Raw genomic sequence first — 12815 nt, 5'->3', positions numbered from 1 at the left:
TTGGTGTGGCATACACTTTATTTTCCCTGCACTCTGGGAACAGTAAAAGTTGTGACAGAAACCTTTCAGTTTTCAACAGTGAAGCGAGTTGAGTGGTTTTTTTTCGTTATGCTGTCTTAACCTCCTATAATATCTCGCGCAAGAAGATTGTTTGTGGTAGCGTTGGGTTAAAGTTAAATGACATTCTGACAGTAAAAAACACATCAAAATTGCTCACTCAGCACACGCACAGACAACTGTGAAGAATATTTGACTCATATTTGAAAATGTATCGGACTTTGTGTGCTTCTTGGAATGAATTAGTTTTTGTTAAGCGTCGGACATGACACATAATTTAAAAGCCAGTGAATAACATGCAATCATGAGTGTTGCATGGCAGGGACCTCACTGGTCAGACATTTGCGTGCGTCTCAGGTTGTCCTTCACGCGAACAAACTCTGGTATCTTCTGCTGGTTCTCCCTCTGCCTGATCTCCTCCTGCTCATACTGCAAAAGTTAGAAGGCAACACAGTTGGTTAGTTGCTCTCCTACAGGATCTCATGTATGACATAAAATTGTCCAATATAACAAAACTGGGTCAATTTCCCCCAAACATGTTGCTGCCAATTATTAAGGCAAAAACAGCATGATAAAATAAAATGCCGCTTTAGCTTTGTTGGTTTCATCGCCTCATGAGCAAGCAATTGTCGACACAAATAGCAGTTTGACAAATTTCTTCATGATTACATTTTTAACTCTTTCAGAGCCATTGGATGAGAATTTTTGTCATGTAAAATACTCTCCTTAGTACAGTATTATGCCAATCAAGCACTGTTGTAATGTAGTTATATACATACGCAAACTATTATTTTGTCATCAAAAACACATTTTCACGGGTTTTTTTTTTGTTTTATCAAAGGGAAGATGTTTCAAATGCAACTAAAAAAATATTTGTATCAAAGTCACTGTTGTGCAGAAAACACATCTTTTCACAAAACAAAACTCATTTTCTACTTTTGTCCGAAATATGTAGAATAAGGAAGAATGTTGCTTTCTTTTTTTCTAGGTAAAGAATGGAATTCAATCTTTCAGAGGTGGGCACTTCGTCAGCACTCATGGACTGTCCGTCAGTCAGTTGCCGACAGACACCAGTTTTGCAGACGAACAATAATAATCATCAAAAAAATTGCGAGTTAAAAATGTCAGAATTGCAATTTTTATCTGTCGTTGTATCAGTCGGGATAGACATTATGCCAGATATTCGTCATATATCTGTCAACCCCCCAAACCCCTTTTTGCTTTTTGAAATGTAATTCAAATGACCGATTTAGACATTTATCTGCTACATTACTGAATTTTTGTAATGCAAGTTCTAATCAGCTAGTTCTCAATGAGTCAACGATTACTCTACAGTATTATCAGACAGTGGAGTAATGTGTTCACTTGAGTGGATTAAACGGTGGTTTAAATTTACTAATTGTCAAACAACCATTCAGGTCAGCTGACTTAACAAGAGATTCTGACTGGCTCCTGGCCAGGAAATGCATGATAGAGCGTTTTTAAATTCTCTATTTAAAGGAAATCATCTTCTGTGATTGTAGGGCTGTCAGTTATAAATGAGAACCAACATGGTTCTCTAGATAGTGCTATCTAGTGGACATGATTATTAAATGACTTGTCCGTCATAAAAAAACATGATGGGTTATTATTCCTTTGTAATAAATCCCTTAGCTGTCATTGTGTCATGTTACTCGTATATCGCTTCGATGTGTTTCAACTGGAATGTGACTTTTCTATAAGTTGATATACTAAAACATACAAAATAATTAGTATGAATGTAGAAGTTGATAAGTAACCAAGATGAATGGCGGGCCAGTAGAAAAAGTCAAATGTCGCCCTCTGGTGGTGGCCAAAGGTCGGCCAAAAGTACGCTGACTGACCGATCGACGGACCAACGATGACGGAAAGGCGGCGCAACTCTGATGAATGACGGAAAGTCAGACCAGCAATAAAAACATGTAAATTGCCAAACTCGGGAAAATAAACATCTGAGCTGGTTCACTCACATGTTCAGATTGTCCATCTGCAGTGGGAGACAGAGTCTGACTCACTGAGCTTACTTAGTAGGTTCGCAATACTCATCGCTTCTGCTTTCAGGCAGGGAAGAGTAAAATGATCCAGACAGGATAGACACATTTACGGAGCAGTAACCGTGGGATGAGATCTGTTTTTTTGGAGTTTGCAGAATACGAGACACAAGGGAGAACACGCTCCTTTTCAAGGTACTGTATTTTTGTCACACAGCCAAACTTCGTGAGAAAGCCAGACAATGCTTCAAAATAAAATGTGGATATATCAAATAATGTATGAGACAAATGGCTTTCGAATGCTTTGATTTTGAAGTTTCTCCCAGGAACGATGTCGTGGCAACGGTCTACTTCACTCTACTACTTGATCGTCTTTGCCTCTCAGTGTGAGCTGCATTTGATGTAAACAATGCTGTTTTTTTTTTCTCAGTTGTTTGATTTTTTTTCCACGTAGTGTGATGCCATGCGATGCATGTCATGACTCTCATTTGCATTGACTTGCACTGTGCACTTTTTTCTGTCAGGATGGGATGCCGAGTGTACATTAATAAGAAATGAAATAACTCTTTGGATTTTGTAGTCTGAAAAGGTCATTAGGGAGTGCGTCCTTATATGATTTTTCTGAAGCTTACCTCTCGTAGCTTCTGCTGTCTCTTGCGGAGCTCGGTCTCCAGGTCTGAGGGCCGCTGCTCGGCCATTTCCTGCTCCCTGTGCAGCTCAAGTCGTCGCTGCTCCAGTACTCGCTTCAGCTCCGGTTTCTCCTCCAGCACAAGGCCCCTGCAAGCGGAGTCCCAGCTTGACAAAAACAAGCAACAGGACAAGCTTGGCCTTGCGTAAATACCTCTTATGACTGAGCAGAAGTTCTCGATGCAAGTTTTGGTAGCTTGGTGCCTCCACAGAAGAGCCGTTGAGCTTCCGGGGTTGAGTATCACTGCTATCTGTGCACAGACTGAGAGTGTGTGTGCGGCCGGGCGACGTGTCTGAGAAAGTCCAAGATACTTGGATTACTACATGATAGCCTAAACATGATGCTAAAAAAATTCTTAGGTTATTAAAGTGTTTGCTCAATAACGTCAAGTCATCAAACACAACATCGCAGGAAACAGTCCTGTTTAACAACGGCATTGCTCCATGTTACCTGTACAGAGTGTCTTTTTTGTTTTTTTTTTATTTAATGAAATTGAATTCAAAATATAAGTTTGAATCTCAACCAAAGCAAATTTGGGATTTTCTGTATTCAAAGTACGTAAACACTCTTCAGCTTTAAGATCAAAATGTAATTGATGTGCATCAACATACATTGAGCAGAAACACAAAATAAATACTGTATATTGTTTAATTTAAGGACTTATGTGTAAGATGTGCACTCTGTCTCCCCCCTTGGGGTCGTTTTTGCAATTGCAAGGATTCCTGTTTACCTGGACTGGGGGGGGGGGGGGGGGGGGGGGGGGGCTGAGCCATTGGCTGCATGCCTGAGTATCATTAGTAACTTACTGGCTAATTAACCCCTGGGTGTCCGGGAATGTTTCACTAACCTGGCCTTATTATCATCCAACTCGGGCTGAATTTGAAAGTGCTTTACAAAGGACGGCACAAGCACACAGCAACCAGTGGTGGTAAATTAATTTGTGTAGCCACAGCTGCCCTGGGGCAGAGTGACAGAGGCGAAGCAGCCATACTGCGCCTACGGCCACTGGAGGCAAGGTGGGTGAAGTATCTTGCCCAAGGACACAACAACACGTGACTCTAACAGAGTAGGACACCAACAGCCAACCCTTCGGTTACTGGACGACCCCCTCTACTGCCTGAGCCACGGACGCCCCGAAAAATGCATGATAAAACATAATGTTTTCAATATGTTCAAAATTGACAATACTTGCAATTTTGATTGGCAGTAAATGAGTCAGACATGGGCTAAATTTGACAACTATAGGGTGTACATCTCAGATTTTGGCTCAGTCTGCTCGCTGCTTTTATTGAAAATAGTGCCGTGACAACCTCAGCTAACATAAGCTGTTATTAGCTGCCACAGGCACTGGCTGATAACGGCCAACTGACATCCGGACTCTAGCTTGTCCTGTTATGCTAATTACAAAAGCAAGAATACGTCCGGTATAAAAATGCACATCTATGCGTCAAAACTCGACTTATGTGGCTGATAATGAAATCTCCTTGAATAATGTCAAAAACTAAAAAAAAAACCCTCAAATTTTTAAGTTACCGTTTGTAGGACGCACCCATACTTTGGTCCTACATTTTTGGGATAAAAAAGTACGTCTTATATTTGGGAATAAATAGTATTTGATTTCCGTGGGGAATAATGGTATTTGATTTCTGTGTTTGTTTTTAGTTAACACACCTGTCCATATAAGGCTCCACAAGTTTACTGTGCACGTCAGAGCACAAACACCGAGCATAAAGTCAAAGGAATTGTCTTTACACCTGCAAGACAGGATTGTCTTAAAGAACAAATCTGGGGAAGAATAAGGAATGATTTTTGCTGTTTTTAAGGTTCCAAAGAGCAGAAGGGCCTCCATTAATCGTAAATGGAAAATGTCTGGAAATGCCAAGATGTCCTTGAGCTAGCCGGCAGTCTAAACTGAGCGATCAGGGGAGATGGGCCTTAGCCAGGGAGGTGACCAGAAACCCGATGGTAACTATATAGAGTAAGTGTTCCTCTGTGGAGAGGGGAGAGCCTTCCAGAAGGACATCCATCTCTGCTGCCATCAACCAATCAGCTCTATATGATAGAGTGGCAAGACAAAAGCCACTCTTTAGTAAAAGGAACATGGTAGCCCATCTGGAATTTCCCAAACGGCAACTGAAGACCATGAGAAACAAAAATTCCTGGAAAAAGATTGAACTCTTTGGCTTGCATGCCAAGCGTTATGTTTGGAGGAAACCAGGCACATTCATGACTAGGCTAAATAAAAGCATCCCTACAGTGAAGTGTGGTGGTGGCAGCAGCATCATGTTATGGCGATGTTTTTCAGCAGCAGGAACAGGCAGACTAGGAAAAATCAATGCAGCAACATACACAGATATCTTGGATGAAAATCTGCTCCAGAGCATTCTTGACCTCAGACTGGGGTGAAGGTTCATTTTTCAGAAGGAAAAGGCCCAAAGCACGCAGCCAATATTAAAGGGTTGGCTTCAGAACCACTCTGTGAATGTCCAAGATTGGCCCAGCGAGAGCCTAGACTTGAATGTGATTGAACTTCTCTGGAGACGCCTGAAAATGGTTGTGCACAGATGTTTCCCATCCAACCTTGATCTTGAGAGTTAATGTGAAAAAGAATGGGCAGAACTATCTAAAGATAGCTCTGTTAAGATAGTGGCATCATATTCAAAAAGACTTGAGGCTGTAGTTGCTGCCAAAGGTGGATCGAATACTAATCAAAGGCTATGAATTTTTATGTAAATATAATTTCTTAGTTTTCTAAAAAAATATTTTTTCACATTGTCATAATTGGATATCATGTAATTAATTTTTAGGTATGAAATTAATTTAATACAAGCTAATTGAGATTTGTAACATGAAAAGATGTGGAAAAAGTGAAGCGCTATCAACACTTTCCAGATGCAGTGTAATTCTAAATATTCACCCAAAAGAGAAATATGTATGCATTTTGGATAACCCTCGATTGATTTTTATACCTGCAAATTTAACAAGCATCGTTTTTATCTTGTTGAAAGAGTCTGAACCTGTTAAGTCATGTTGATAGAGCCTGCGCAACTAATGGCAGAATAAAGACTCATTTAGAAAATTTGCTTTGGACAAAAGCTATGAATGCATCTCAAGAGTATTTGAGGAATGTCTTTAGATGAATGTTTCTTGAATATTTGTTCGTTTTTTTTGTACCTACCTTTTTGGTGAAGTGCATATCCACCTTTCTGTGAGGGAAGAGCACGAGAAGAGAAAAAAATTGAAGTCAGATAAAAATGTTAACCTTTCTGGACAGATGGTTCACGTAAATGACATGAACTGGAAGCCTGCATTGCTTTAGAACAGAATAGAATAGAATGCCTTCATTATCATAAAGTATATATATAATACCAAGAAATTGGGAGTGCTGCTCTGATTGGTGCAGATTAACTCCTTTAGTGCCATGGACGAGTAGTCTTGTCTTTTAATACAGTAATAAAAATCATAAATTATAAAATTCCCGTCAAATACGTTTTTTATGAAGGGGAGCTGACACCCTTGACTAGTGCCTATCTGATATTAAGCCAAATAGACGCAGTGTTGCCATACATACGACACATATGCTATGTACTTGTAACTCTAAGTAAGTCATGGAAATCAGTCTTTCATATGACACCACCCATGATTACACAGACATAGCACACAGCATTCTGTCAGCCTCGAAAGAGGAGTGAAAATGCTACAGGCACTTAGAAGATGACTTTTCAGATAACTCTTGCCACTAAAAGAGTTAATAATTATAGAATATATACAATAAATAATATGTAAATAAAGAATAAATAGAATAGAATACGGCGGCACGGCGGAAGACCGATCAGCACGTCTGGCTCACAGTTCGGGGTCTCGGGTTCAATTCCAGCTAGCCCTGGCCTTCCTATGTGGAGTTTACATCTTCACCCTGTGCTTGGTTGATTCAAAATCCGATGGGGTTTCCCCACACAGGTTCGGACCCTATTTGTGACGCCAATATGTCGTGGAACAGACTTGCACATACTTGAACAAGCCCCCTTTCATTTAGCATCACTCCTTTATATAGCCTTTGCTTTCATTACAATAAGAAGCTAAGACATTCCATCACATTGAAGGAAGCGTCACTAGACAGCAAAAATGACCATACATCGAAAAACGTCTGGACTCTTGTATAACACCTGGGCCCATGTCCAGCCACGAATTTTAGCAGTTCACCACAGGTTCAAAATCATACTTCATCAGTGTCCATATTCTCCGGATACTCTGGTCATCTCCCACATTCCAAAAACACGCATGGTAGGTGTATTGGACACTCTAAATTGTCCTTGGGCCTAATTGGGTGCGTGAATGGTTGTTCGTCTCCGTGTGCCCTGCGATTGGAAGGCGACCACTTCAGGGCGCCCGTTGACATATTGGGGATATGCACCAGCAGCCAGTGACCCTTGTGAGGATAAGCGGCTGTAGAAAATGGATGGATGAATAATTTAACACACAAAAGAAAACAAGAGTGAAGCAACGTAACACTATATCTCATGGGTGAACTGTGAGCTAGGCGAAGGCTAAAAGCACTACAGAAGTGCAGGGGACATTGCATGCACCTCTCTGGCAGGGAAGAAGCTTGAGCTGTTGTACAAGGGCAAGAGGTTGCGGCTACTTAACAGTATAGTCAAGCTCTCCTCTTGAGGGATCAAAGCATCTTCGACTCTTGAGTTTCCCCAGTGAGATCCACTGAACAATTGTTGAGCATACTTTTTGCCACCCTGCATTAGAGTCCTTGGCTAGCCTAGGAAAACCTCAAAAAAAGTCTGGGCGAATTGGCTAGCAAGAGGAATCTGGCTTTCCTGCTTAGTTTTATGCCTTTGCGACTTGACTCCAGGTGAAATGGATGGGTGTAGGCTACTCGTTTCAAAATGGACTCATCCTAAAATATCATGATATCCTAAAATATCTTGTACTCACAAGGCTCGCTGGTTCCTAACCCAGGTGACTTCGGGCAGTGGGCGGGGGACACCCTCAACTGGTTGCCAGCCACGCATGCTCGGGGAGAACGTGCAATCGTCACACAGGAAGGCCGGAGCGATTCGGATCTGAATTCAGGTCCCTGAACTGTGAGGTGCACGTGCCAACCACTGCTCCACCAAGCCGAACAGAAAATACAACACAAAGTAATTTCCACACAAAAATATGCTTCATACTCAGATGTCTGTCAGGCCAATGGCAATGGAACAAGAACGGGGAGTAGAATCCCATCATATTAAAAGTAGAAGCAGCACTAAATATGAAGTAACAGAAGCAACTCAGGTTCTCAGTCATTCACATGTCAATTATTTCCTGTGAATATTTGTTTTCTCCTCGTAGTTACAAAAAACAAGAGAAAATGCAAAACACACATTGAGTTAAATAGTAGGTGAGATAAAATGTCAATTAACAGTGAGTATTAACTCTCACACACAAAAGCTGAGTAGAAAATGCAACCACTCACTTGGTTTGCCTTGGACTCTTCCATGGTATAGAGGGAGGAGTTTGCCTCTCTCAGGTCAATCTTTTGGTTTAGTCCATTGTGGGAAAAAAAAAAAAAAATCCTACCTTCTCACATCGCGGCTGTCTCCTATTTCTTCACAACACATTGACTAAAGCATGTTGTTGTTGATATGGAACTTAATTGTAACCTTGCACTGGAGTAGACGCTCCAATCTGATTACGCCATTCAAGATGACCTCACCAGCCCCCATGCCACATGGGATACTGGATTAGGTAATTTGCGCAGACACAAAGCAGCTTAAATCCAATATAGCACAGCACTATTACTAGTCCACTGCTCTGTTGTAGAGCTAGCAAAGGACTTCAACAACTTACAAGAAAAACATAAAAGGTGAGAAAAGTGTGCTGTTATAATACAACAGTGTTTCTGAATGGCACCCTAATTTTGTGTTCATTTTAAGATCCTTTTTCAGAACAACTGTGCAATCTTACAGTGTGACATTTAACTTTAATATGTACAGTACCTTTAACCATCATAATGTCAACCAGTACAAAATGATTAATCATAATAATTTATTAATTATTTGCATGTCATATAGTAAATTGTAAACATTTGCTGACACCAGGTGAAAGTCAGACTACTACTTCTAAATTGGTCACCATCACCAGGAGGGAGGGAGGGAGGGCCCCTCTTTGCTTTTCACACGAATCACTTAGGAATAGGGCAGCGAGTGTTATACCATATTTTCCGGACTATAAGGAGCACTGGTATATAAGCCGCAGCAGGGTTTTATGCAATTTTATGCATTCTCTTATTAAATGTAGACATATACTTTTTTTTTAGTCATATATTGTTTTAACTTGTTGCGCAAAGCCATTGATTCACATCTTTTCAGTTCTATTTGATAGTTGTTCCATAAATTGACACCTCCAACAGATACACGCATTTGTTTGCTAGTTGCTAGCAAAAAACAAAACAAAACACAGATAAGGCACACTGGAAATATGAGGAAAAAGTTGCGACTTATAGTCTGAAAAATACAGTATTTTAGCATTTTACATTGGTGTTTTTTGTGTTACATTTTTAAATCCTTTTCCTTTGTCATTAAAGTGATAATACACTCATTTCGCTCTGCAATAAAAAAGTGTCTCCAACTAATTTGATAGCTAAATTGATTTCCCATACAAATCATACCATAAAAATCATTTTTTTCCATTTGCCTTTAGAGTAAGAATGATATGACATAATCTTAAATCTCAGATAATGACCAATCATGGCTCACCTGTTTCCGGAGTTTAACAAGGTGAACTACGAACGGTCACTACGTGAGCTTTGGGCACATGTGGCGTCATCTTCAAGTGCCGAAATGGGTTTTTAAAAGCATTACTTGCCCCTGAAGAATAATTTAGTAATTCAACTAATTATAGATAGCATTGAAAATGGCTAAGTGTACCATCACTTTAGAGAGTAAAGATTATTTTATTGTTTCCACATTAGACTGATTAACTTCAATTTGAACCGTACTGTGTTACATGACGATTTAAAATGTTAAAATATTATGTACACATTGTCTATCTATGCGGTTCATAAAGTTTTTTTTTTTTTTTTTTTTTTTTTTGGTTGTTTGGACTTTGTAATGAATTAAAAAATGCATCAATGGAAATTTGGTTAGTAATTGACTTGAGTAATTCAAGTTGACCAAATCAGTTACACCAGTAACAAGGAATTTTGACTCATTTTTGGGAGTCGCTACATTATGTTTTGATGCAGTGAAGTCAGAGTCAAATGGTTCCCACCTTTGACATTGCAGCAGGTGTCCGCCAATGTGACTTGGAGTCCTTCAACATGATCGTTACCTCAATAACAACCAGCAATGTAGCGGTGTGTGTGCATGTCTGCTCCAGACCAGCTGCACATGTATAGTGAGATCCACAAATCCGTCCAACCCTGTCTGCTATCGTCCAAGGTTCCACAGGTTTATTTCCAATGTTTTCACGCCCAAGTACCTGCATCCAGAACATCAAAAGCACTTTGAATGCGCACATACATTTTAGCAATTTCCTCCTTGGGGACCTCTGTCTTAGAAGAAGACCAAAGAGGTTTATAATGTAGTGAAAGGGAACATGAAGGTAGTTGCGGTGAGAGAAATTGATTCGCTGTGGCGAGCCCTGAAGGGAAAAGTTGAAAGAAGAAGAATGTGGGTTCGACATGAAATTAAGTGTTTTGGGGATTGTAGTATGAAGTGTGCAGCATGTATGGGTTGAACTGCTAAAATAGGTCATTGTACAAACAAGTTCTTCACTACTCAGGTGAGACATGGACTGAGACCTACCGCTGAGCGGAACTGCAAAAAGTAATTACACTAATGCATATACTGGAATAAAAGTAGATTGTTACTGTACTTGTGTTAAATACATGACTTTGTTAAAAGGAGAAGCACTGAAAATACTCCTGTAGTTAAATAAAAGTAAAAAAATGCTGACATTTACTGTATAAAAGTAAAAAAAAAATATTATGTGAATTTTACACACATGTTTTGCTTGTTTTACCTGGTAACAATCTCAACAAATATATGCCTATGTCCCCTGGGTGGTATTAGTCATAAGTAGGGCAACTTATGACATTTGCAAGCCTTTCAATTACTTCAATAAGTGGCTTAGCCTGACTCCCATAATGCAAAGTTCTTGCTAAGTATTGTGTGAATTGTAGTTGACCAAAAACTTTGATCCAAGAACTAAATGGTTGCAGGAAAGCTTGTATTTTCCTGCAGGGAAGTGTTTTATTTCATGCAATGCATAACAGTATGTCTGCATATTCCCATCTGCGAAATCTGCAGCATTGAATTCATTTTCGTTAAAAACGTTTTTTTTTTTTCTTTCTCACAAAATGAAAATCCTTTGAAGCGAAACAGCCTTGGAATATATGTAAATATACATATGTATTGATAGGGCTGATGCCACTGAACATTTTGAGGGGTTGAAATATATTTATATGTGACAATGTTATGACCTTCAGTCAGTCCAAGTTGCGTGATAATGAGCCCAGGTTAGTGAAAAACACCCAGACACCCAAGTGTTAAATCAACAAATAAATAAATTCCTCAACCTTGGTCTTTTGCTGCCCTTGTACTGGGTTTTTTGCGTAAGGTCGCAGAACTCAAAATTGTGTTTATCAATTTGAAGATCAATCAGCTTGTCTTTCTTGTGTATTTAACTAAATATTTTTAACGGTTTAATCCATTTTGCAAATCATTCTATTTTGTTTTTGTTAACATTTTGCACAACGTTCCAACTACATTGCATTGCAATTGGAGTTTGTATAGAATTTTAACTTTTTTTTGCACTTAAGTACATTTTCGAATGTATATATTTATTAGCGATCTGACACAAGTATTTGTGTGAATATTTTCAAAAATTTCTTCGTTTAGAAATGTGTCAAATCCACGTCACCAGGCCCACAGGACCTCTGCTATTGACTTAGTCATGAATCTGAGTTTGTAAGAGCCTTCACTTCATCTACAGTGGAGTGTCCCGTTCTGTATTGTGAATACTTCTGACAGCTGACGAGTCTACAACTATAATAAAACCGACCTGACAGTTAACAGAACAGGGGCAAAAATTCCATAAGTGCAATAAATGTTACTGATTGTTTCCCCATGTAATACACAGTTTCTCCATAAAACTTGACAGCAACATTTGAACACAATCAAATGGGAAGGAAAAGTAAAATATGACAGTAAACAGAACAGGGGCAAAAATTCCATAAGTGCAATAAATGTTACTGAGGGCAAACTAACATCAAAACACCGTACTGTATATTAACTATCATTATCTCAACGGTGAGACGTTTTGACTTGATTACATTACGAATACGGTAAACTTTTAAAATGTGTTGACCAACCTTATGTCAGGATGGGAACTAGCAGACTTTGAAGGTTGCCATACCACGACGAGGAAGGGCGCTTGAATCCCTACGACAACTACACTTATTTGTCCTAAATATAGCGTCCTCTTCTGGTAATAGTAAATGGTAATTTCAGCATATTTGCATTGTCACGAGCTTCACCGAACTTTCCTTTTAATTTTAACTGACTTAATTCGATCATCTTGTTGTTTTGGCGTCTCCATGGTTACGCGACGCGACGCAAAGTGACGTAATGCCAATGCCGTACTTTATTAAAAATAAATAAAATAAAGTAAAACTTAAATTACAGTATAAGATTTTTATGCTTGACGCGTGAACGCGCGAAATGAGACGCGCGGAATTTTACGGGCACGCGTTTTGCAGCACTTAATCCTCGGTGAGGCTTTTCCCTCGTAGTCAGCCGCTATTCTCCCATACTATAGATGGCAGTAAATGGCGTCTACAGCATACAAACACCACCACTATAACAAAGGTAGAGAATCCTAGTAGATTCAAACGATCTAAAATTTTCCAAGTTTATTCGTTTTTCTTTTTTTAACAGTGCTCATCTCTCCCAGGTCTTTTGTTGAGAGAGAGAGAGAGAGAGAGAGAGAGAGAGAGAGAGAGAGAGAGAGAGAGAGAGAGAGAGAGAGAGAGAGAGAGAGAGAGAGAGAGAGAGAGAGAATGG

General features: G+C 39.5%; 1 protein-coding gene across 2 annotated transcripts; it reads right to left on the bottom strand.

The window, feature by feature from the left end:
• LOC148426910 (protein FAM107B) lies at positions 1–12515 on the bottom strand. 2 transcript variants are annotated; one of them, XM_088408696.1, is made up of 6 exons: positions 12125–12515; positions 10021–10230; positions 5933–5960; positions 2908–3046; positions 2699–2843; positions 1–486 (listed from the first exon to the last, which is right to left on the bottom strand). In XM_088408696.1, the coding sequence occupies exons 2-6, from the start codon at positions 10069–10071 to the stop codon at positions 385–387; spliced, it is 465 nt and encodes a 154-aa protein (XP_088264822.1). In that variant the 5' UTR covers positions 10072–10230; positions 12125–12515; the 3' UTR covers positions 1–384. The 2 variants fall into 2 exon arrangements, with proteins under 2 accessions (XP_088264822.1, XP_088264823.1); XM_088408697.1 differs by lacking the exons at positions 10021–10230; positions 12125–12515 and adding an exon at positions 8225–9536.
• Between the last annotated feature and the right edge of the window lie 300 nt (positions 12516–12815).

The sequence above is a fragment of the Hippichthys cyanospilos genome, chromosome 2 (genome assembly GCF_059441005.1).
Source record: "Hippichthys cyanospilos isolate Australia breed blue-spotted pipefish chromosome 2, RoL_Hcya_1.0, whole genome shotgun sequence".
Lineage (NCBI taxonomy): Eukaryota > Metazoa > Chordata > Actinopteri > Syngnathiformes > Syngnathidae > Hippichthys > Hippichthys cyanospilos.
This window is presented reverse-complemented; position numbering and strand designations above follow the sequence as displayed.

What these genes read in the sequence shown, in the direction of transcription:
- LOC148426910 (XM_088408696.1), bottom strand. Translation starts at nt 10,071, where the DNA reads ATGTTGAAGGACTCCAAGTCACATTGGCGGACACCTGCTGCAATGTCA. An exon ending in ATATGCACTTCACCAAAAAG is followed by an intron (nt 3,047 to 5,932) that starts GTAGGTACAAAA and finishes GGACTTTCTCAG; the next exon opens with ACACGTCGCCCGGCCGCACA. An exon ending in CTTCTGCTCAGTCATAAGAG is followed by an intron (nt 2,844 to 2,907) that starts GTATTTACGCAA and finishes CTCCGCTTGCAG; the next exon opens with GGGCCTTGTGCTGGAGGAGA.